Genomic DNA, 25,038 nt, shown 5'->3' with positions numbered 1-25,038 from the left:
TGTTCGGTATCATAGCAACATGCAGGCTTCCGCTGACAGACAGGTGGCGGCTGCACATGAGGTACCCTGGCGGGCAATTGAACCTGGGTCTCAAGGAAGGCGAGAATTCTACCACTGAACCACCAATGTCTCAAGCATGAATTACTTATTATCATTCACCCATAAAGAGAAGCAGGTTTCTTTAGGAAATCTGAGTTCTATTCAGGTTGTAGCCATCTACTCCACTGATCATTAGTTCCTACAAAAATGTCTAACGTGCAAACAGAGAAATAATATGTGCTACCTGTTCATGCAACATTCCTCCCAGGCTTTGCTGACCTGATTCTGAATTAATGAGGCTGTTACACGATATCTAATGAAAATGACTGGAGTAGAGATAGTGTTTGGAATCTGCCACATATTTTGGTTCAAGGCTGAATCGATTTCATCTATATTTAACACATGCTTGTTTTCTGTCTCACTTGTCTCCCCCACAGCCAAGGCTCACTCTTTTTTCCATCTGGGAAACTTATCTCCTAAAATGCTCCCATCAATCAGCCAAAGCTGCTCTTCCCGACAGAGCGTCTGCCAGTTTGACTAAGCACAAGTAGTCACTAGTTTGAGGAAGCCTCCCACACTCTGTAGAGCTGTGTGTTTTTCTAGCCTGCCCAACCACACAAGTGCAATTTGGGATATTTATACTTCCCTCCAGTTTCTATTGGGATAATAGCACTACTTTTACAGAGCTGGGCATAGGGCATGATATGGGTTGGTATGATGAAGAATGGACGTTTCCCATCTTGCTTATCTACTTACTTTTAGCATTATTTCTCTGGATTTTTGCATTCCTACCTATTTGGGTCTGCTTCAGCTGGTCACCGGCTCGATAAGTGTAAAAATCAAATGAACGCAAGGAGGCACACACTTTGTCCCCAAACCCTTCCCTGATAACTTGCTGCCTCTCCCAGTTTTCCATCGTTCATGTCAACACTTTTCCCAATACGTTCAAGACTCTAAACTTAAATACAGCATGGAAGGAGAGGGACAGAAAAGAAAGCAATAGTGGGACTGGCAGCAGAAGCTGAAGCACCGGTAGAAGGGAAGGAAAGAGCGGAGCAGGAGACAGAGGGCCCCCTCTCTCGCAAAATTCCAGTCGTGAACACACCCACGGGCTGCAACGAGAAAGCACTGTGCGTGGGCACAGGTGGGTCCCAGCCTCTCTGGCTGGATACAGCTCAAGCACTGAGCCTGAATGAAGACTTTCATTGCTGTTTGCTGTTTTTGTTGGCCAGTAGCCATGGCAAACATTTGCAGGTGGCTTGGCCAGATTTTGACACTTAAATATTTGAGGTTGTGATAAAAATCAGAATATTATTACAATATGGTTCTGTGCAGCCTCAAAAAAAAAAAAAAGCTATCTGCTATTTCAAATGCTCATTTAAAGACACAGTCTCTGGAGGGAACTCATGTTTTAAAATAAGTACTCATTTCCTCTTTGCAGAGGGAAATAAAAGAGCAAACCATCCCCAAATTGTACCACCTAGAGTTTAGTACTGAATCCACTGGTGAGATGGGTTGGACTGTTTCTTGCTGAGCCCCCACGATAATCCGGGCAAGGTTTTGGATAGGTCCCATGGAGAAAAATGGAAATGACAGGATGTGCGGGTTTGAATCAACATGGTAAGCACAACAGGGAAGAATCCGAAGAAAGGAAACAGCCTCCCTCAAGCTTGGCAAGGAGACAGAGTCCTAAATGTGGCAATTACCTCCTAGGACACACCAGGAGAGATATACAGTACCCCAGGATCAGGAATAAATTGGAAGATGGGGTGGGTCGGGAGGCCATCCGTACCAGAGAAACACCCCCACCCATCCAAGCACAGTGACACAGCCTACACATGGCACCCAAATGCACAAGACCAGCTGGGTAAATTCAGGACAGGGTCAACCACCCATCTTAGCATTTAGTGCTAACTCTTAAAAGATCGTTTCGTAAAAGCCAGCCTTGTACTAACGATGGCTGAATACTAAGAACCTCCAAGAGGGTAGTTGGTGGGGTGGTGGGGAAGGCAAGAGAACTTCAGGGGGCAAAGAATGTTGTAAAACCGCTAGTAAACTCTAGCACATTTTATGTTTCTTTTTCCCCCTTGAAAGAAAAATAAAATAATTATAATTAGCTGACTTAACTGTGAATTGTCTGTCCAAAGCCAAGCCACTAAGTGAAGGAATTGCTTGAGATTTAGATGCTGTTTTCAGTGAGCCCAAGCAGCCCTGGTGGTGCAGTGGTTAAGAGCTTGGATGCTAACGGAAAGGTCTCCAGTTTGAACCCGCCAGCTGCTCTGCAGAAGAAAGATGTGGCAGTCTGCTTCTGTAAAGATTACAGCCTTGGAAATCCTATGGGGTAGTTCTACTCTGTCCTATAGGGCTGCTGTCAGTTGGAATTGACTTGATGGCAATGGGTTTTTGCAGGATTCAATGAGTCCACCCCACCCTCTTAGTATATTATAGGTTCTTGCTGTAGATGTGGGTTCATTTGAGAAGAAAAGAAACTTTATTAATAAACATATTTGCCAGTTTAGTCTTGGCTTCTTCAAACAAAGCCAAGGATTTAAAGGGCCAGATTCATTTTCTATTTCTGGAATGGCAAACCACAAAATAGTCATCACCTGCAATTCTTCATTGTTAAGGTGGGTCTTCACATGTCACAGCCCATCCCAACAGGTTGAGAAATGTGAAGGACAAGGAATCCCCCTCTAGAATGTACCTCCACTGCGGAGAAACAAGCCAGTGCCCACTGCTGGTCTGGAATTCTCACAAAACATTAAAAACAAGAGGAGAAAGACACACTGACAAATTGTGGGGCAGCTTCTTTTTTTTTTAATCACCATATCCAGTATTCAGCAAACTGAATTCTGATGCCTGTACCGAACACAGCAAGCTCCCCTTGCTATTCTAAATCAAGAATTCTGGGAATTTAATGCAACTAGTTTTCAGCGTCCAACACTATAAATACATCATAACTCTTTGGCTTTAGTTATTACATTTTCTTCCAAAGAAGCCGAGCGCTCTTAAATCTGTTATTTCATATTTACTCTACTCTTGTGAGGCTGGAAAGATAGACAGCATCCTCAGTTTGGAGATAAGGAAGCTGAGACACTGAATGAATTGCATAAAGTCAGGAAGCAAATCTAGAGGACAGCTGAGATGAGAACCCAAAACTCTAGTGTTAACAAGGTTGGGGGCACTTTGGTATTGCGGCCAGGGCAGTTCTTACAAGTGAAGGACTGGCCGGTGTATCAAGCACATTGGGCGCATCAGGCCCCACCTCACTGATTGTCTTAAGCATCCTCTAGTCAATACCACAGCCCAAGCCCCACACGTTTCTGCACACTCCCTGGGGCTAAGCAGTGTAGCTCCCAGTCGAGAAGCACTGGTTGACCACTCTACTCCTTTCCTGTGGATTGTTAAAGTCTTCCAAGCCAGCCATATCACACCTAGAATTTACATTTTACCTATCGCTTTCTAGATCAGTTTCCCTCAAACTTTAATGTGCATACCAATCACCTGGAGACCCCTCAGATCTTGTTAAAAGGCAGATTCTGAGTCACTAGGTCTGGGGTGGGGCCAGAGATTCTGCATTTCTAAGAGTCTACTGAGTGATGCCAGTGCTACTGGGTCTTCAGACCACATTCTGAGTAGCAAAGGGCTAGAGCTACCATGTAATACCAAGTAACAAGCGAGAGCTCTTTCCATCACATGATGCAAGGTGTCTGGATTCGATGACAGGCTGATTCTATTAATTTCTCACAATGCCTCAGTACTGCCTTTTTACATAAATGCAAGGGAGAGCATATGCTTTCTTGGCTTTGTCTACTCTAGGCATGAATATGGACCAACACAGAGGAAGGGGAGAGCCAGTAAGGAAGTGTTCATGAAAAAGAGAAGCAGGAAGGAATGATTAGAGGGAAGGAGGATGTGGAAATACACAGAAGACTCAGATACGGACTTGGTGGCTTCTCAGATGGGAGGAGCAGACTCTGTTGTGGAACACACAGACTGGTGAAACTTCCCCACCATCATGAAGCATTTGCCCTGAGCACTGGAGGTTCTGGCCTCCATCACACCAGTGGGTTTCCCTGCTGTCATCTTAAAGTTCACAAACCTTGTCTGAGAAACGACAAAACAGAAGGATTAACATCACTAATCACCCTAACCCTACCTATTATCAATTCTTCCCTCAATGTCCAGGATCAAAAATGCTTCCACCACACTGAGGCTCTCTCTCCCTCCCCTACAATCAAAAGCATCACTCTGAACCTCCAGGCAATATTACACCAGCCAGGAAAACCAACTTGTGTCTCGTCTTATCCGAGCACAAGAAACGAGAAGAACATTCTCTGAGCTCCAGCCAGGACCCAGAGTCAGCAGAGGAGGTCTCCTTACCCGATCTGGCGGTTGGTGGAAGGGGCCTGTGTGATGACAGAGCTGGACTGGGGAGACGGCATGGCTTGCTGAATCACAACGCTGGTGTCATGGTTGGGCATCCGGGAGCCGCCAAGCTGGTGAGCTCCGGGCCCCGTCATGGCTCCACCAACTGTATTATGCATCGAGATATTCTGCCCAGAGAAGACAGAGGAGAAAGGTCAGAAGAAGTAAACATTTTATTCTACTCTCAAACTCTCAAAGGCCAAGATAGGGAATCTGGTTATGTCAACAAAATAAAGAGTTATGGCTTCTGGCAAGGCTTGAGCCCATTCATCTTATTATTAGAAATGGCTACAAGGAGATGAAAAATAACTACTAGCCCTCAGAGTAAAACAAATAGGAAAATACTTTGAAATTTACTAATTACTCTGCCACCATCCCGATGTGAGATTTACATCCAGGGTCTTTAGAACATACCTTCTCTGACTTGGTGTGACAAATATCACATTTGAAAATTATCTTTGTGCTAAGTGCATAACACTGTGATTTGGCGAACAGCTGTTCTACATCCTGCTTTGAACCACAAGCACACTGGGTTATTTTACCTTTTTCACTCCTATCAGAGTGGCATACGTACATATAGATACATTTTTTTTTTTCCAGAAAACCGCTACTTTTCCAAACCACGATCTGAGCAGTCATGACACAAGATCGACAACCTGCGGGATGATGCTGGACAACTGGAATAAAGGATGGGGTGCCTGGTGTCCAATGACAAACAGCAAGAACTGCAACTTTCTGTCATATTTCCTCCCAATTTTCTAATCAATCTCTAACAATTTTATGGTATAACGGAGTATGGAATAATGATTGGTTATCACTGTCTTTTCCTATAGAATGTGTAACGCTTGTGTTCACAGCTCTATCCCCTGGTGCCCAACATGGTGCTTGGCACATAGTTGTTGCTGTTAATTGCCATTGAGTCAGCTACAACACATGGCAACCCTACATACAACATAATAAAACACTGCCTGGTCGTACACGATCTTCATGATTGTTGGTATGCTCAGGTCCACTGTTGTGGCCGCTGTGTATTTAGGGTGCCTTCCAATGTAGGAGGCGTATCTTCCAGCACTATATGGGCAATATTCTTTTGTGATCTATAGGTTTTCACTAATTTTTAAAAAGTAGATCACCAGGCCTTTCTTTCTAGTCTTAGTCTAGAAGCTCCACTGAAACCTGTCCACCATGAGTGACCTTGCTGGTATATGACATACCAGTGGCATAGCTTCCAGCATCACAGCAACATGCAAGCCACCACAATGTGACAGATGGGTACTTGGCTTGGTGATGACATTCTATAAACATATACATATTCGTGCATGAATAAACCAGTGCATGAATAAATGAAATACCTTAGTCACTTAAGGGACCTAATATCATGTGTTTTTCCTATGACTTGAGAGAAGGCTTTTTTGTTTAAAATTCAAAAGTAAAGTGAAATATGCAAGACAAAGCTGGCTTACAAGATAGCTCGTCACAGACAAGAAAGTCACCGAGACAACAAGAAAAAATTTACACTGAGGAAGAGGAGAGCTGGTTCACACATTGAGGCTGAAATGTGAGAAGTTCTGGACCAGGAAACAAAGGGGCAGTGGTGGTACAATGGTTAAGCGCTCAGCTGACTGCTAACCAAAAGTTCCACACTTCAAACCCATCAGTGGCTCTTAGGGAGAAAAGACCTGAGAATCTGCTCCCATAAAGATTATAGCCTTGGAAACCCTATGGGGCAGTTCTACTCAGTCCTATAGGGTCACAATGAGTCAGAATTGACTCAACAGCACACACCAACAAACAAAGAGGAAGTGCATAGCAGAGCCAAGTAACAGGTAAGGGCAGTAATTAGGTCTCTGCCAAACAGCTAGGTGCAGCTCTTCAGTCCAGAAAGTTAGTGAAATCCCAGGGGTCAGGTGGACAATGGCTTGAGGATGGGAGGAGAGAAATGGAATGTCACTAGCAATTTACTAGGGGGAAAATATATATCTGTTGGCACTTTGGGGTTAGCAAAGAAAAAACATAAATGTTACCCAGGAGAGCTAGAAGTAGTTTTTTGAAGTTTTCTGCAAAGAACAGGATTTCCTGCACTGTGTGCTAAGCGATGGTGATAACGTATACGGTATTTGGGGTGGTTGTGTCCATCATACTGCACCTTTCCCAGATTTCTGATTTCTAAAGCCTGACCACTCAGTTTGTCATTAGTCCAGGTGGAAAAGGCACCTGGCTTAGACTGTGAGCCGACTGTGTCGTGGGATCCCAAATGCATGAGCAGGCTTAAACATACACACGTCCAAAGGCTCTTCTCATACACTGGAAGGTTTTTTTGACGTGAGAAACCACTGTGGCTGGATAAAATAAGATGAAAGGAAATGGTGATTTGCATTGGAATGGTAGTGCAAGGATATATTTTAGCTCTTTTTATAGAGTCTAGAAAGCTAGAGAATATAACTAAAAATAATGATGAAAATAAAGACAGGTGTGTTATTTCTTTTGAAAATGAACCTTACAAGCTTATGTCTCTGCATCCTGATGAGATGAACAATTACCAGGTACTATTACTTCCATTGTGAAGGTTCTCAAAGACGCTCAAAGGTTTCCACTTTGCTCATGTTGTTGTTGTTGTTGTACACTGTCGAGTTGATTTCCGATTCACGGTGACCCTACAGACAGAGTAGAACTGCCCCACAGGGTTTGCAAGGCTGTAATCTTTACGGAAGCAGACTGCCACATCTTTCTCCTGCTGAGCCGCTGGTGGGTTTGAACTGCCGATCCTTCGGTTAGCAACCAAGTGCTTAGCCACTATGCCACCAGGGCTCCTTATCTTGCCCGTAGCCATTTTTCAATAATAAATTCAAAGCTCAGAAGGATTTCTTACTCTCATTTTAGAATTTTTCCCATTGTGCCTTGCTACCCAGAGGTTATCAACACAGTTATGCAATTTAATTTTTAAAATTACAATATCTAAATTCACAAACAAAAAAATAAAATGGATGAATCCCCCTTGAGGCACTGTTGACATTTCTTTTCTATTATCCCCATAAAACCAAAAAAAAAAAAACCAAACTCATTGCTGTCTAGTCAATTCCAATTCATAGGGACCCTATAAGGACAGAGTAGAACTTCTCCCATAGGATTCGCAAGGAGCAGGTGGTGGATTCAAACTGCTGACCTTTTGGTTAGCAGCCCTAGCTCTTAACCACTAAACCACCAGGGCTCCATTATCCCCATAAGCAGTCCCCAAATACTGCCAATTTAACCTAGGCATCCCTCAAGTCTTTCTACTTCTTTCCATCTCCCCTTCCACCACCCTACACCAAGCCACCATCATCTCCTTCCTGGGCTAGACAGCCATCTCCTAACTAGTCAACAGTAACACACTCTGAATTCCCTTCCAGCTCTTTCCCACACCACAGCCACATCATATTTTAAAAATGCAAAGCTGATCATATTACACAGACCTCCCTCTACACCACCCCAAGGCCTCTCAGCAGTGGTGTCACTAGGGGTGTGTGGAGGGTGCAGACCACACTGCGTGACACTGTCAGAGAGGGTGACACCAAAGTGACTGTCTATAATATTTTATGCAGTGTTTCAGCAGAAATTTATTATTTTTTATTAAAATATTCCTGTAGTTAGTTATAAAGGAGCCTGAGTGGCACGGTGGTTAAGAGCGCTGTTGCTAACCGAAAGGTTGGCAGTTCAAATCCACCAGCTGCTCTACAGGAGAAAAATGTGGCAGTCTACTTCCCTAAAGATTTGCAGCCTTGAAAACCTTATGGGGCAGTTCTACTCTGTTCGATAGGGCCTCTAATGAGCCAGAATCTACCCGACAATGGGTTTGGTTTGGATTTAGTTAGTTATAACAACAAAAATATTTTTTGTAAGCCCAACTTAGATGTATCAATTTACTTTTTGAGTCTTCTAATGTCCTCTGGAAACCCTGGTGGTGTAGTGGTTAAGTGCTATAGCTGCTAACTAAAAGGTCAGCAGTTCAAATCCACCAGGCGCTCCTTGGAAACTCTACTGGGCAACTCTACTCCTATAGGGTCGCTATGAGTCAGAATCAACTCGATGGCAGTGGGTTTGGTTGGTTTTTTTTAATGTTCTCTGGTCAGATTGGAAATCCTGGTGGCGTAGTGGTTAAGAGCTACGGCTGCTAACCCAAGGGTTGGCAGTTCGAATCTGCCAGGCGCTCCTTGGAAACTCTATGGGACAGTTCTACTCTGTCCTATAGGGTCGCTATGAGTCGGAATTGACTCGACGGCTCTGGGTTTGGTTTGGTTTTGGTCTGGTCAGAGCTGTCATTTTTACCCAAGCACAATGATGCTTCAAATCACACGGGTTTGTCTGCACGCTCTACAAGCACTCACTGTGGTTTTCATTGCTGCCCGCGTTTTTAATAGTCGCTGATTTTGTCAGATTTTTCTGGTGTTTAGCTACAATATTGTGGTAATTGGTATTTGTGAACCTATATCAATAACCTTTTTTTTTGAGAATGAAGTAGTAATTAAAGGAAAGAAGGAGAAAAATTGAAAAAGGCTTTCACTCAGTTATTAATAACGTTGTAACTAATAAAGTTGTAATTCAATGCAGAAAGGTTTTACAAAACTATTTTGTTAGTATTCATACAACCTAAGAAATATTACATTTAAGTAATTTACTTAACTATAACTATATCACATACTATTCTGTGATTGAAATTGATAATAAATATTACTAAGTGTCTCAGTTAACTAGTGCTGCTGTAACAGAAATAGCACAAGTGGCTGGCATTAATGAACAGGGATTTATTCTCTCACAGACCAGAAGGCTAGAAGTCTGAATTCAGGGCACCAGCTCCTGGAGAATGCTCTCTCTGTCTGTTGGCTCTGGGGAAGGTCCTTGTCATCAATCTTCCCCTGGTCTAGGAGCTTCTCAGCACAGGCACCCTGGGTCCAAAGGGTGCACTCACTCCCAACTCTTCTTTCTTGGTGACAGGGGGTCCCTCCTCTCTCTGCTGGCTTCTCTCTTTTATATCGCAAAAGAGATTGAGTCCTATCTCATTAACATAACTGTCTCTAACCCTGCCTCATTAACATCACAGAGGTTAGGATTTACAGCTTATAGGATAACCACATCAGATCACAAAATGGTGGACAACCACACAATGCTGGGAATCATGGCCTAGCCAAGTTGATACACATTTTGGGGGGACACAATTCAATCCATAACACTAAGGATTCTGTATGGTCTGATATGGGAGGAGGTCCATGGGGGAGGGGTGACACCATGGGTTACCACAGTGGGTGACAGTAAACCTAGTGATGCCAGTGCCCCTCAGATGGCTTCCCATTGTTCAGAAGATACTGACATTACTCTTTGTGTGACCTATGAGGCCTGCGTGGGACCTTCCTACTTCCTCATCTCATCTCGCACCACCTCCACTCTCGCTCTCTGTGATTCATCCAATCTCACTGGAATCTAACTGCCCTTATCCTGACCATGCTCCATGTCAACACAGGGCCTTGAAATAACCTGTTTCCTCTGTCCCAATGCTCTTCTTGACTCTATCGTCAACTCTCAAATTAAGCATCATGTGGCAAGGCCTTCTCTGACCTCCCCAATGATGGGGACCATTACCCACCCCCACTGAAGTACTTTCTACAAGTTTACACTTGTTTGTGATAATTTGATTAATATCTGTTTCTCCCACTAGACTATATGCACAATGAGGGGACTGGAAAAAAAAAAAACCTGTTGCCATCAAGTCGATTCTGACTCATAGTGACCCTAGAGGACAGGGTAGGACTGCCCCATAGGGTTTCCAAGAAATGGCTGGTGGATTTGAACTGTCAACCTTTTGATTAGCAACCGTATCACTTAGCCACTGTGAGACCATAAACACAATGAGGGAAGGAAATAAAAATCTGATTTTATTCCATACTTTGTCTCCATTGCCAAGGTTAGTGCTTGGCACATAGTAGGTGCTCAATAAACATTAATTGAGTGAATGAGTGAACTATAACATAACATTCCTAAAGTTTTTAGCATGATAAAATTTTATATTTAGTCCCTGGAGTATTTTTGAAAATGATAACTTCCTGTCTATTGGCTTTGGAATCTGAAAGTATGTGCACAATAATAGTTTCAGATGTTGTGTTGTAAAGAATTAATCTTACCCAAAGAGAGGTCTGGCCTTTGCCCACTTCTACTGGAAGATGATCTTTAGGGAGAGTATCTTCATTTACCTGGGGGCCTTGGGCCATGCTACAAAGTCTAACTATGTGATCTATGGTGGGGGCTCTGAGTCACATGGTATCAACTTGACCTCCTAACTTCCTAAAGGGCTGGAGACTAAAGTTATCAGCTCTACCTCCAGAGAGGCTGGAGAATAAAGTTGGCCATGCAGACCATCAACCATGGAGCTCTAATAAAAACTCTTGGCACCAAGCCTGGGGTGAGCTTCCCTGGTTGACAGTACTCCACGCGTGTTGTCACACATAACTGGAAAAATAACTCTGCCCGTGCCTCCACTGACAGCAGACAACTGGAAGCTCTGTATTCGGAACTTTCTTGGACTCTGCCCCATGCGTTTCTTCCCTTGGGTGGTTCTAATCTCTAGCCTTTTGCTGTAATAAACCATGAGTACAGCAGCTTTCAGCAGTTCTGCAAGCCCTTCTAGAGAATTAGCAAACCTCAGGGTAACCTTGGGAATGCTCTGAACTCTAAATTCATCTAAGAAGTGAGAGTGGTCTTCTGCAGACTGTGCTCCCGAACCTTGCAGATGTTAAGGTCTTTAATGAAATTATGGGTTGCAGAAATAGAGAGGATCAGGATTAAGAAGAAAGCCATAAAGATGGTATATGTACTGGAAAGTAAAACCTTTGAAAATACATTAAACGAGCCCTCGGAGAAAGATATCAAGAGGTGACTTTCAAGTTTTGAGCTCTTTGGCTCAAATGATGGCAACGTCCATTCTTTATTTCTACCATGAAAACAAACAAACAAAAAACTGGCTGACACTACAGCACAAAGAACTTGGTATGACTTCTACAGAGTAAAGCATGTTAAATAAGATAAAAAAAAAAAAAGTAGCCCTCAACAGTTTAAGAATCTCCTTCTCTTGGAATCAGTAAAAAGAAGAAAAACTACTATCTAGGAATATATCTCTGACGTTCTTGCAAAGGAAGGGAAAGTATTAACACTTTTAAATCAACTCTTTGATTCTGTAATCTCCACCAGAGATGGGAAAGGCCTTGAGAGCTATATTTTCACTCTTCAATATTCTTGTCTTTCCCCACACATAAAATCTGCAAATTGCCCAACCTCCTCCCTCTAGACCCAGAGAGTAATTTCAAAACATTTTGGAAATATAAACAACTAGGCAGAGCATTATCATCTCACATTAAGGGAACACACATTTTTTTTTTCTTAAGCATTACATTGTAACTCAAATATGAAATTATTTTTAAGTTCACATTTTCTCAATTATGGGTTCAAAACTTATCTTTATTGGTAAAAGAACAGCATTTTACCTCTAGATAAATTAAGTATCCAACTTCAAAAACACAAAGAGTGACTATCTTGCTGTGTTGTTTTCGATAGTACAGGTGGGTAGGTTTGGAATTGGTGAAACAATGTCCTCAATCATTGGATGTCAGTTTGAAGGAAAGGATCTGTGGTGCTCTTCGAGGCTCAGTCTTTGGCCATTCCTTGCTCAACATTTTTATCAACAGCTTGGATGAAGAGGGAAAAGTCATGCTTGTCAAATGCGCAGTTGACACAAAGTTGGGAGGCACAGCTGATGTTCTGGAGAGCAGAATCAGGTTTAGTTGAGCCAAGTGTGTGATCTGGCCTCTAAAAATGCTAACATAAATCTAGGTTGTTTTAGGAGAAGTGCAATGTCCATATCAAGGGAAGTAATTATTCCATTGTAGAGCACGTTGGACTGACCACATTTGGCCACCACATTTTAAGGGGGAAATTGACAAATTGGAGGGAATGAAAGTAATGAGATATCCAAAACACAGCACAGGAAGAACGGTAGAAGAATCAGGGCATATTTAGCCTGAAAAGGAGAACACTTAGAGGGTCATGCTGACTGCCTTCAAATATTTGTGGGATTAGATACAGTCTATGTTGCTCCAGAGAGGATACTTTCAAAAAAAGGAATCATGGTAATAGAAGTCAATAAAAACTAAAATTTGAGTATCTATTTTTAACCAGGCACTATAGGAGATGCTTTATAAACCACACCTCTAATTTTCATAATGACCCTATGAGGTAGGCACTATTATCCTCATTTTAAGATGAGGGAAAAAAACAAAAGTTTTTTTCTCCTTACCAACACCAATACCATGCTACTTACCTCCAGTTACCCTCACCTGTTACGGACTAACGTATTAAAAATGCAGATTTCACCTTTTGTCTTGTACATTTAGCAATGTGTAGAGATATTCAGGGAGTCCCTATAGTGCAAACCATTAACTTGTTTGCCTGCTAATCAAAAGGTTGTAGATTCAAGTTCACCTGCAGGCACCTTGAAAAAAAAGCCTAGGAATCTAAATCTGAAAACTCTGCCATTAGAAAACCCTATGGAGTACAGTTCTACTCTGATACACATGGGGTCACTATGAGTCGGAATCAACTCCACAGCAACTGGTTTTTATAGAGATATTTAAAGACAAAACAAGCTGCCTTGTAAAGTACTGAGCTTCCCAGCACTGGAGTTAAGCCAGGAGAGGCTGGTGGCCATCTGTCAGGGATGTCACTAAGGGGATTCTTGCATCGGGAAGGAGATGGCACCAGTTGACCTCTAAGGTCTCTTCTGCTGCTAAGATTCTCTCATTTATGATACATGGTTTATACTTTGCCTCAAATGTTTCCAAATGATTAGTAATGTGTGATAATGTTGAAAATATACTGGCTTAGGAGTTAGGAGGTCTCTTCTAGTCCAGTCTCTCTACCGTTCCTCATAGCCATGTAACCTGTATAAATCACTCAACCTCCCTGGGCTCAGCAGCCTCATCATTAAAAGGAGGGCCATGGGCCACGTGGTCTCCGTGATCTTTTTTGGCTCTGATACTCCACACATCTCTTCCTATGTTACATTTTATGAGACACTAAAAATCCAAGCAGACTTTTTAGACTCTGATTCATGGGCCTACATATGCTGATCTTTCTCCGTAACTATAAGCTTTTGTAGAACTCAGCTTCTGAAAATTAAAACTTTCTACCAGACCCAAGGAATTGCAACTGAAGGAACCAATCTAACAAATATTGGAAATTCTCATCCATCAAGGAGGAAAGCGCCACAGACAAATTAGCTTCACTTAAATCTTTCCCCCTTTTGGTTAGTGTCCTTTAACTTTCTCCTCCCTTCATATCCTACGAGTCCTTCCTCTCCATTCATTGTTGTTCTGATCCATAAAGGGTGTGAATGGGGTGAGAACCAGGGGAATAATGAGTCTTAATTGCACACTCAGCAAGCTTGAGGGAGAGTGGTAATTGTCACTCTGCGCACATGGGCTTGGAATACAATATGCAAAAAACAACCCAATATGAATATGTATCTGTGTTCTTAAAATTAAGTATAATTTCAGGGTGTGGTAATGACGGATGAAGGAAAGTAGACCACAAATGAAAGTGAAGGTTGGAGTGTACAGACAAAACGATGTTGATTCCCATAAGGCCCCAAAATGTTAACTTCAAATCTATATTCCATCTAACTACCGAGGCGCGGTAAGGTTATGGGTTCTCAATAAAGAGCCAGGGTCATCATGACATGCGTTTACAAGTTGAATTGTGCAATCTTAAAATTGTCTGCATCTTAATGATGCCTGAGCAGTTACGAAGACTTTTAGAAGTTCCCAGATATAAATATCCATGAACTGCATCTAAAAGATGTCCAAGACATTCATGGAATAACAAAGGGTAGAACCTTCTGGAAGACAGTAAGCTTTCTAGAGGTATAGGGAGGATTCCAGAGGGTCTTGATGCCTTCTTCCTGGTGGTTTCAGGAGCTGGAATACCAGGACAGGTAGTTCGGATATTACTAAGGGATCAGTAAGGTATTGGAAGAAACACAGGGCAGGTGAGTGGGAGGAGAGGGGCCATGCAGGCCACCTCTCTCTCCATAGCTTTCACCTTAGCATAGTCGCACAGCAAGAGAGACACACAGGAAACTATCTTAGGTAACCTCTGCAGGAGGGGGCAGGACAGGAGAACACAGGGTACTGTGAAAGCTCCAGCCTTAGTACACGCATTTAAATTCTGCTCTTTTAATGTTGCTACTTATCTCTAGAGAATTCTAAAAGGCGCCATGGTTCAAAGGGAAAACATGAGCCTTGGAAAAAGCCAGACCTGGGTTCATGTTAGCATCAGTACCACACCATCTGGGGCATGTGAGTTAAGTTTACTGAGCTGTAGCTTTGTCATCTTTAAAATGGAGATGATGGTGTAATGGACAGGGTGGTAATGAGGATAAAGTGAGATGACATAAGTTGACAGTCCAGCACAGCACCTGACGTGGAATATATACTCAGCAAATGTTTACGTCTTTCTTCTTAGGAAAGTTCAAAATGTGAAGCTCAGAGAGAAAAGGTCCATTCTGGGCAGCTTCTCCCCATGACTGACATTAATAAAAATAACATTAATAACAGCATTACTGTATGTCAGAAAATCCAACCTCTATCATCAGTCTGTGAGGTAGGTAATATTAATACTCCCCATTTTACAGATGAGAAAACTGAGACACCGAGTGATTAAGTGACTTGCCCAAAGTCACACAGCCAGTAAATGGAAGATCTGGGATTCAGATCCAGGCAGTTTGGCTTCATAGTCCAGGCTCTTAACCACTAAGCAGCACTGCCTCTACAGTTTTGCTGTAAAAATATTTTCTTTTGGAAAGTGACATGGCAAAAAATAAAGTTTGCCTGATGTCACCTTTATGCACATTAGAAGAAGTGATTGATTAATGCTGTCAGGTGATTCTGAGAATTCTGTTACCAGTATATCTGTCAGGCTACTAATTGGGATCAATGTCATCACCCACAACTTCACACCTGGAAAAGCCTGGGAATACACCATTAATCCATTTCAAAATGATGGATTAATGTCCCTTGTCTTAAGGTCAGGTTGGCTGCGTAGGCACTTCTAGGCTGGTTTACAATGAACAGGGCAGATTAAGATGGTGGGTGGGGAGGGTACTTGCTCAAAAGGTGGTGAACAACATTTTTATCAAACTACCAAAAAAAAAAAAAAGAGAAGGAGGAATTTTCCCTTGCTCGCTTTTTGGTATTATTTCACCTTCCTCAAGAGTTCTGTGAGCTCAGAAAAAGCCCAAGAAAGAGATCTTTTCTCTGATGTTTGGGCTAAGTTAAACTTCTAAGACAACTTCTCTTTGAATTGAGAGAAGGCACTGCACTGGAACAGAAGGCTGCTCACACAGGGATATAACTCTCAGGGGCCATAGTCTACTCACCAGAGTTTCCAGGAAGCAGACAGCCCCACCTTGAATAAGGCTCCAGACTTGAGTCTATAGGATACTGAGCAGCAAAGATCCATCTGACTAGCCTACGCTCTCCTCCTGTACCACCCCTGTAAGCATTTATAGCATTTTATACTGTAATAAAATGTTCAAGACAATAAATATCTTCTCAGCAGCCACCCTTGACTGTGAGAAATAGTTTTCAGGCATCCCTCAAAGCTCTTGTCTGTTCCTGTTCAGATTCTCTGTGGCTTGGAATCTCCATGTCACTGCTCTCATCACCCACTTTATTCTCTTGGCTGCTTCTGCTAAAGATAATCATATGGGTAATAACGAAGGAAACACTCTGTTTCTTGCAGGTTCCCAAAATGGAGCAAATTGCTCTGGTTGATGTATCTACAGATACTCTGGAGGTTAGAGCTAGTCTAACGCCACCAAAAATGGCATGATTGTACTCTCTACTCCTAATAAGTTTCCTCATTTCTCAAGAATCTTCTTCCAGAAAGTTGTACACATTCCATCACGGAATCAGCCTTCTAAAAAATCTGATGGCTTCCCATTAGCTTCTATGTACGCCTTCACGTTGACTGGAGCCTTTAACAATCCGGTCCCAACCAATCTCTCCCACATCATCTCCTGGCAACCCACCCTTCCTGCTCTCTGCCTTACCACTTACACAAACAGACCTCGATGTTTCCTGACCATTCCACATATCCCATGCCTCTTCTTTTCCTTTGTACATAATATTTCCCCCTTGCAGAACGTCCTTCATATTCAATTCATTTGTCAAAATCCAGCTGAGATGTCCCCTCCTCTGTAGAGTCTTCCCTACTCCTTCTGGCCTGATTAGTCATTTCCTCCTCTGTGCTCCCACAGTGCTCTGTCCACACCTCCACTGCAGAGCCTGGCTTATTTCCATGGGTGCTTCCTCCAGTAAACTCAGGGCAGGGAACATGCTATGCTCATCTGAGAACAGTCAGTGCTTGTCTCCATGACATGCATTCAAGAGCTATGCAATACATTCACTTATGCAGCAAATAAATGAATGCTGCGTGTTCTTGAGCAAGTTTCTTAGCTTCTCCACGCTACAGTTTTCTCATCTGTTAAATGAGGATAACCCTACCTTGTAATGTTTTAGTAATGATTAAATTAGGTAATGCCAATATAGTGCTTAATGTATTTGTTGTTGTTTTAGGTGCTGTTGAGTTGGTTCTGACTCACAGCAACCCTATGTGCAACAGAACGAAACACTCCTCGGTCCTGCACCACCCTCACAATTGTTGCTATGCTTGATCTGATTGTTGCAGCACTGTGTCAATCCACCTCATTGAGCGTCTTCCTCCTTTTCGATGATCTTCTACTTTACCAAGCATGATGTCCTTCTCCAGGGACTGGTCCCTCCTGACAACATGTCCAAAGTATGTAAGACAAAGTCTTGCCATCCTCACTTCTATGGAGCATTCTGGCTGTACTTCTTCCAAGACAGATTTGTTCGTTTTTCTGGCAGTTCGTGGTATATTCAATATCCTTCGTCAACACCATAATTCAAAGGCATCAATTCTTCTAAGTGCCCAGTAAATGTTAGCAGCTATTGTAATAATTGTTATTATTATTACAATCATTATTACCAGTGCTAACACCACCTCTCCACTAGGTAGAGCCAATTAACCACTCCTTTGTCCTCCATTTTATCCAATATATACTTTTTTCCAAGCTCTTATTTTTTTATAACATATTATCATATTTATTTTTATGGTAAGTCTTTCCCTTCTAGTTATGAACACCTTGAGGACAGGTGTAGGGTCTGATTTCCTATCTTTGTCCTCAGGGCCTAACACAATGCTTGCACATAGATGTTTGCAAAGCGAATATATAGAAATGTATATCTAGTGCTGTAGAAAGAGAAAAAAGAAAAAAAGAAACACTCTACTGGAAGGCACTCTGTTAGAGGGAACACAGGAAGTTAAATGCATACACACACACACACATGCGCACACATATACGTGAAAAACAGAAAGACATATCTAGAGTTGATTATAACATGGTCTGAACGGCAAAGGGCTAGTCAACATTTCTGTGTTCTCATCTGAGCACCATCCTTAAGCATGTGATCTTGCTTAACTCCCCCAGTCTGTTGTTTTTGCCTTCACAATGATTCACACATCTGTCCTCTCCTTGCTACCCTACTAGCTCCAGAGCATTATCACCTCCTCTCCTGGTCATACAATACCTTCTTACTCTTCTCCTGGCTTTTAAATCTTCTGGTCTTCCCAGACCACTCCATACCCTGCTGCCTGATTACTCAGAAACCCGTTGCCGCCAAGTCAATTCCAACTCATAGTGACCCTGTAGGACAGAGTAGAACTGCCTGCCCCATAGAGTTTCCAAGGAGTGCCTGGCGGATCTGAACCGCTGACCCTTAGCCACTATGCTACCAGGGTTTCCACTGCCTGATTAATTAGTGTAAATAAGCACTTCCCTAATCCCACGCCTCAGCTCAAAAACCTCCCATAACTCTCCATTACTTACAAAACTAAAACCCACGTTTAGCCTTGGTTTCAAGGCCGTATGTATCCAGCTCCATGGCTACTACGGTCACCTGTATAAGCCTCCACTGCAGCCACACAGGTCTGCTCACTACACAGCTCAGGAGCTGGAACTGTCACTTTCTCAGCTTTGCAGGGACATTCCCAGGGCCCGGAATTCTCTTCCTCTCTGCCTAACTAAAACCCACCCTCCTAGGCAATAAGCTGGTTAATACTGATTGATTGATGGCATTTCCTCAAGCACAAAATGAGGAGAGTGCACCCTTGCTTCCTTTGACCTATAAAGTGAAGACAGAGTGATGGTTTGTAAAGAACTTCAGTAACGTATGTATTACACAGCAACCCTGCTGCTCTCCTCTGACATCCTCCCATTCTTTGAATGACTGCCTTCCTCTTCCTTTCAGGTTCATCTTAAATGTCACCTTCTCAAAGAGGCCTCCCTCGCATTCCTAATTAAAAGGCAATCTCCTGTTATTTTCTATCACGGCACCCCAAGCCTTTCCTTTGTATTTATAGCACATTTCACAATATGCAATTTTTACCATTACCATTTCCTACTTACTGGCAACCCTGGGGGCGTAGTGGTTAAATGCTATGGCTCCTAACCAAAAGGTCAGCAGTTTGAATGCAACAGGTACCCGCTGGAAACTCTTTGGGGCAATTCTACTCTGTCTTACAGGGTCACTACAAGTCAGAATTGACTCAGAGCAACAAGTTTGGTTTTTTTTTTTTTTTTTTAATACTATACCCTCCAGGAGGACAGAGACAATGTTGTCTTGTTTCACCACCACTTAGCTCAGCCTCTGGTACAGAACTAGATGACCGTTGGTTGAATGGATAAATGATTTTTGAAGTGATGATATGGGAATAAGGAGCAATCAATACAGAATTTCCTCCTAAGTTGGGTAGACGTCCCTGGGTGGAGCAAACTGTTTGTGTTCGGCTACTAACTTGATGGTTAGTGATTCAAATGCACCCAGCCATACTGCAGAGAAAAGCCCTGGTGATCTGCTTCCGTAAAGATTGTTGTTGTTGTTTTTGTGTGTTGTCGAGTCGATTCTGACTCATAATGACCATATAGGACAGGACAGAGCAGAACTGCCTCCCATAAAGTTTCTTAGGCTGTAATCTTTATGGGAGCAGATTGCCAGATCTTTTCTCCCACGGAGCCACTAGTGGGTTTGAACCATCGAAGTTTGGGTTAACTGCCAAGAGCTTAACCATTATGCCCTGTGGAACAGTTCTACTCTGTAACACATGTGGTTGCCATGAGTTGGGACTGACTCGAAGGTAATGCGTTTGGTTTGGTTTTGCAGCTGGGCACACCGTCATCTTAAACCTGAGATTCTAATATAAAGAGACACATTTGCTGATTTGAATTCAACAGTTTCCTACAATTGCCCAGGTGTTTTGTCCACTCAAATGGGAGCCACTGATTGAACTGCGGCAAGACAGGTCTTCCTAAGCAACCGGAAACCAGGCAGAAAACAAGCAAGGAACTGGGGTCCTAAGGCAGGTGTCGGGGAGGCCCAAGGAGATGGTAACAATGACATTACCAAACTCTCAACGTCTGTGTAGCCTGGGGAAGAAGATGGTCTTTAAAATCTTGAAAGGGGCACTGAGCGCATGGGAAATATGGAGAGGTTAACACTGAGACCCAGGTAGAATGGTGCAAGAGGAAAAGACCCATTCTAGAATTACGAAAGAAATTTCTCTGCCTTCCTGATGAGAAAATGTAAAGTTATGAGTAGAAAACTACCACAGGGATGCTGAGGGGTCTATTTTTCAGCATTTTGAATAGAGCCAAACACTTAATGACCAGAAACATAAATGGAGCACTCTCTTTAAAGCTCCTAATGATGTATTACAGGTGTGAGAAGAGACTCCCCTTTGCCTCCCCCTTTCCCAAACCCCCCTTCTGCAGCTCCTATTCTCTCCCCGGCCAAAAGAGCTGTAGGGTAGGGCTGGCTGCAGAGTTGAAATTGCTTGGTAGGGCTGGCTGCAGAGTTGAAATTGCTTGAAAACTCCCTTGCCTGGAGGTTCAGTTGGGCATCTGCATTCCTGAATATTTGGCAACATTACGCTCTTAACATAAACTAGAAATGTGATTTTCAGTGGGAAGGAAAATGTGCTACAAGATATACTTCCGCTTTGGAAACAATAGAGAATGAAGGCGCAGGCACTTCACTTCACTCTTGGTGGAACCCATCAGGTGACTCGTGAAAGGCCTTGCTTTGTAAATTGTTTAGCACTTTGCAAACAACAGTTGCTGCTTTGCTGTTCTAATTATGACCATGGATTAAGCAGTATCTTTCCATCCGGAGAAGGGGCTGTTTTACTGGAGGACAACTACCCTTGAATCGCCATTGCTTCCAACCAAACTGAATCATAGTTCTTAGAGGAAAAACCAAAATAAAGAAAACAACAGAGGACACCGAGGAGAGGTTTGGTCTGTCTTATTTGATAAAATCCTAATATAAAGAGACTCGTAACAACACCGTGTGTCCAGAGTAGAACTGCTCCACAGGGTTTTCAAGTCTGTAGCCTTTCAGAAGAAGATCACCAGGCCTTGCTTCCAAGGCATCATTGGGTAAGTTCGAACCACCAACCTTTTGGTTAGTAGTCGAGCCCTTAACCATTTTTGCACCACCTAGGGACTGCTATGAGTTGGAATCAACTCCACAGCAACTAGTTTGGTTTTGGTTTTTAATGGAAACAGAGAAATTTTTTTTCTTAACCATAACATACCAAATAGCACTTGTCATGTAGCACAGGGGGTAGTAGCCACAACTGGACACAACAGTCCCCAAGGAAGCTTCTGGAAATCATGTTTGAATATTAAGAGCAAACTTTTAAAACATTTCTTCTAGCAGCAACTTGGGGTCTATCAAACATTAGGGGTCCAGAGGAGTGCACTGGAAATCAAAGAACCCTGGTGGCACAATAGTTACCCACTTCGCTGTTAACTGAAAGGTTGGCAGTTCGAATCCACCCAGCTGCTCCATGGGAGAAAGACCTGGCAATCTGCTTCTGTAAAGACTACAGCTTGGAAAACCCTATGTGGTGATTCTACTCTGTCACGTCGGGTTGCTAGGAGTCAAAAATAAACTCAGTGACACCTAAAAACAACAAGGTACAACCAAAATCTACATAATATCACCTGTTACCGCTCTGACCCCATTTCCTACTACTCTTTACCTAATACACTCTCTTCCAGCGGCATCCTCGACTTCTACTAACACACCTGGAGCCTCGTTTCCTCAGACTGGAAGGCTCCTCCTATACCTCCTCACAGCTCACTCCCTCACCTCTTCAAAGTGTTTGCACAAATGTTATCTTCTAATGAGGCCTATGGAGTCCTGGGTGGAGCAAACAGTTAAGCACTCAACTACTAATCATAAAGCTTGACTGTTCAATCCCACCCCGAGGTGCCATGGAAGAAAATCCTGGAGATTTGCTTCTGAAAGGTCAAACCGTTTAGAGCACACTTCTGCTCTGAAACACATGGGTCGCCATGAGTTACAAATGACTCAATGACCACAGGTTAACAAGCCTATGTATGTACGAGGCTTGGCCAAATTATAACTCCACCCCTTTGATTCCATTCCCCCCTTACTTCATTCATCCTGCCCCATTTACAGAATCCACTTTTATCCACATCTTCATTTATCCCAATCCAGAAGCCCAAGATCATCTTTGATCCCTAGCCTTAAAACAAGAATTCCGGAAAAGAAAAATACATAGAAAACCTAATGCCTCCATTGTCTTTTTAAACCCACCATGGACTTCTTTTTATCATTTCTCTCCCTTGGATCCTATGTTTTTAAAGACGCTTCTTTATATGTTATGAATTCTTTGTCCTATACAATTACAGGTCTCTTGAAGCTTTCACATGCCTTCGGTCCTAAAAGCTCTGAGCTGGTTTCACTCCACTGTACTATCAGACTCTACTGTTTCACAATGTTGATAAAATTCCAGTCAAGCAGAAAGAAACCGATGCTTTGGTTGGTCTGGGCAGATTTAGAGCAGAGAAATGTACAATTTCAATCAGAGAGTTAGACTACTGTGTTGCTTGGGGTTCCAGCAGGAAACAGATGGAATATTCAAAATGGGCAATTTAAGGAGTGTTTAATAAAGTGACTATTTGCCAAGGTATGGGCAGAGTTTGGGGAAACCACAAGAGATGGTGCAGCACCCTGAGACTAGTTTCATCAGGGAGCTGTTAGCATCCCTGGAGGTTACCATGACCGAGGATAAAAACAGGTTAGCAGGACCAGGGAAAGAGAGAGAGCTGTGTGAAGAGGGTGCCCACGAGGAGCTGTGACTCTTGGTCAAAGGAGGCAGCCGACTGAGGCAGATGGGAGAATAGATACCTCAGCCTCCTCTCCGCCCTCTCTGGAATATCCTACGGTCCTCCTAAGGCCATTGGTCAAAACCCAGTGGGACACACAGGGCAAAGACGCCCATTAATGTGAAGTGCACAGGTCAGCCTTTCAGGGAAGAAAGCAGGGCGGAAAGGGAGGACAACTTTTTTTTTTTTTAACTTGCATTATTTTTGTTTTACCAGCAATATACTTACAATATGCTTGTTCACAGAGAAATTTTATACTGGAAAAATAAGTGGGAAAGAAACAACATCACCCATAATTCTAACATGCAGAGAAAGCTAACATTTTACTAACCTTTAATAATATATCACTACAGATATTATATACATGTGTGCGTATTGCGAATCCCTGGGTGAGGTAAATAGTTAGTTAATACAGTCAGCTACTAACTGAAAAGTTGGAAGTTTGAGTCCACCCAAAGGCACCTGAAATCAGCCACTGAAAATGCTATGGGACATAGTTCTACCCCACACACGCCTCCGGTTGCCAAGAGTCAGAGTCGATGCAACGGCAACTGGTAAATGTATCTACACCTATACCTATATCTATTTATACACACATATATATATACACACATTATGACATTCAAAGGACCAAAGACCAGAGACCCCAGGATGGACCCAGTGACACATCTTCCACCCTACTCAACTCGCCAACACTAAGCATAGCATTATCTGCATCTTCATTTCCTTTCTCTTAGATTTTCGTCAAGGACAGGACTGTCTCTAAGCACTCACTCTGCATCTACCCATATACTTAATAAATCACGATTGTGCTGATGAAAACAATGGCAAGCAGAGCTGAGACGTGCCAGTCCCCCGGCATGCCCACAGTAACCTAGCTCCACCCCCAAAGATGAGCCTGGACAGGCATGGCTTCCCCGAACCCAGCTACACACCCTGAAAACAAGGTCTGGCTTTAAGACCACAGCTTCCTATTTGTCTACATTCCTTCTGCGGAAACAATTGTGCTTGGAATAAGAACGGCTTTATACGTGAGAGTCACAGAAGGAAGAATTTGGCACCTGGTGTTTATGGGCCATAAAGCCATTACAGTACTGAGCTCAATTCTCCTTTCCACTGAAGTTATTGGATGAGAGGAATGCAGAATACCAGTACGTTGAGAAGCTGCATTTTCCACCCTAGACAGCCAGGATTTATGGGTTGGCTTGCTAAGTAGAAGCACTAATGCCAAGAGAATATTTTCATTTGGATGCTCTTGTCCAGCAACCTCTCACTTTCATGTTATGACACCAGGTCTACAGGTCCCTGGTCTTGAACATTCTATGATTTTCCATCTCTGAGTTCATGTTCGCCCTATTGTGCCACTACTCTGCTGACAACTTCGAGGTGGAGCAAATTTATTGATAGAAATTTATATGATAGACTAAGAAGTTTAAAAATACTGTGACATTGCAGGGGAGTCATGGAACCAGTTAAGTAACACAGTCGTAGTGCTGCAGCTTTCAGTAAATCCTTGGACAAAAATTCTTACATCTTTCCCTCCCCGTTAACGTGCATGTCCTTATGCCGATGATAGCTGTCTGTTCGCTTTGTCTCCACCACAGATACATGTTTATTAAGTATCTGAATGTTGTCATGTTCCTTTTTAAAAAATCGAATTATAGGCCTATGGGTAAAGAAATATATTTTTAGATGTCTTTTCACACCTATTTAGTTTACTAATCACTTTATGAAACAACTTTCAAACCCCTGTAAATGAATTTAGGAATTTAAACCTGCTCTAAAAAGTCGAATAGGATCTCAGTATGAAAGGTCTTTTTAAAGGTTTATAACCACAGGTAGAGGCACGTTCGGGGCAAAAGATAAGCCACAAAGTATTTGAATTTCTTATCTTCATCTTGGTTAAGCAGCTTTGCCTAAAGGTTGGTAATGTAGTTGTACATAGTACCGATATCTCCGGGTAGCTAACTAACTAGCTAACTAAATCTCCATCCCTCTTTTAATAGAACAGTGACAATGAGTAGGGATAAAATTTAATCTCCCATCTGCGGGATAAGAAGAAGAAAGACCAGGCCCCAAAGCCTCAGGGCCCTCTTTACTGCCTTGTCTTATATATGCCTCCATTTATTCTAACATCCTTTCACACTTCTATATTTGATAGAGATTTAAGCTCCATCTTATCTGAAGAAGTGCTGACAAGGTTAAAATGCACC

The 25,038-nt window shown here is 42.7% G+C and overlaps 1 protein-coding gene across 6 annotated transcripts in view; it reads right to left on the bottom strand.

The window, feature by feature from the left end:
• Nucleotides 1-25,038, bottom strand: part of CREB5 (cAMP responsive element binding protein 5) — a 471,478-nt gene that overhangs the window by 275,440 nt on the left and 171,000 nt on the right. For all 6 annotated transcript variants that reach the window (XM_049894543.1, XM_049894546.1, XM_049894547.1 and 3 more), the window contains one exon: nucleotides 4,423-4,595. In XM_049894543.1, the coding sequence (XP_049750500.1) occupies nucleotides 4,423-4,595 (173 nt within the window). The remainder of the gene's footprint in view (nucleotides 1-4,422; nucleotides 4,596-25,038) is intronic.

This window comes from Elephas maximus, chromosome 8 (assembly GCF_024166365.1).
Source record: "Elephas maximus indicus isolate mEleMax1 chromosome 8, mEleMax1 primary haplotype, whole genome shotgun sequence".
Classification (NCBI taxonomy): domain Eukaryota; kingdom Metazoa; phylum Chordata; class Mammalia; order Proboscidea; family Elephantidae; genus Elephas; species Elephas maximus.
This window is presented reverse-complemented; position numbering and strand designations above follow the sequence as displayed.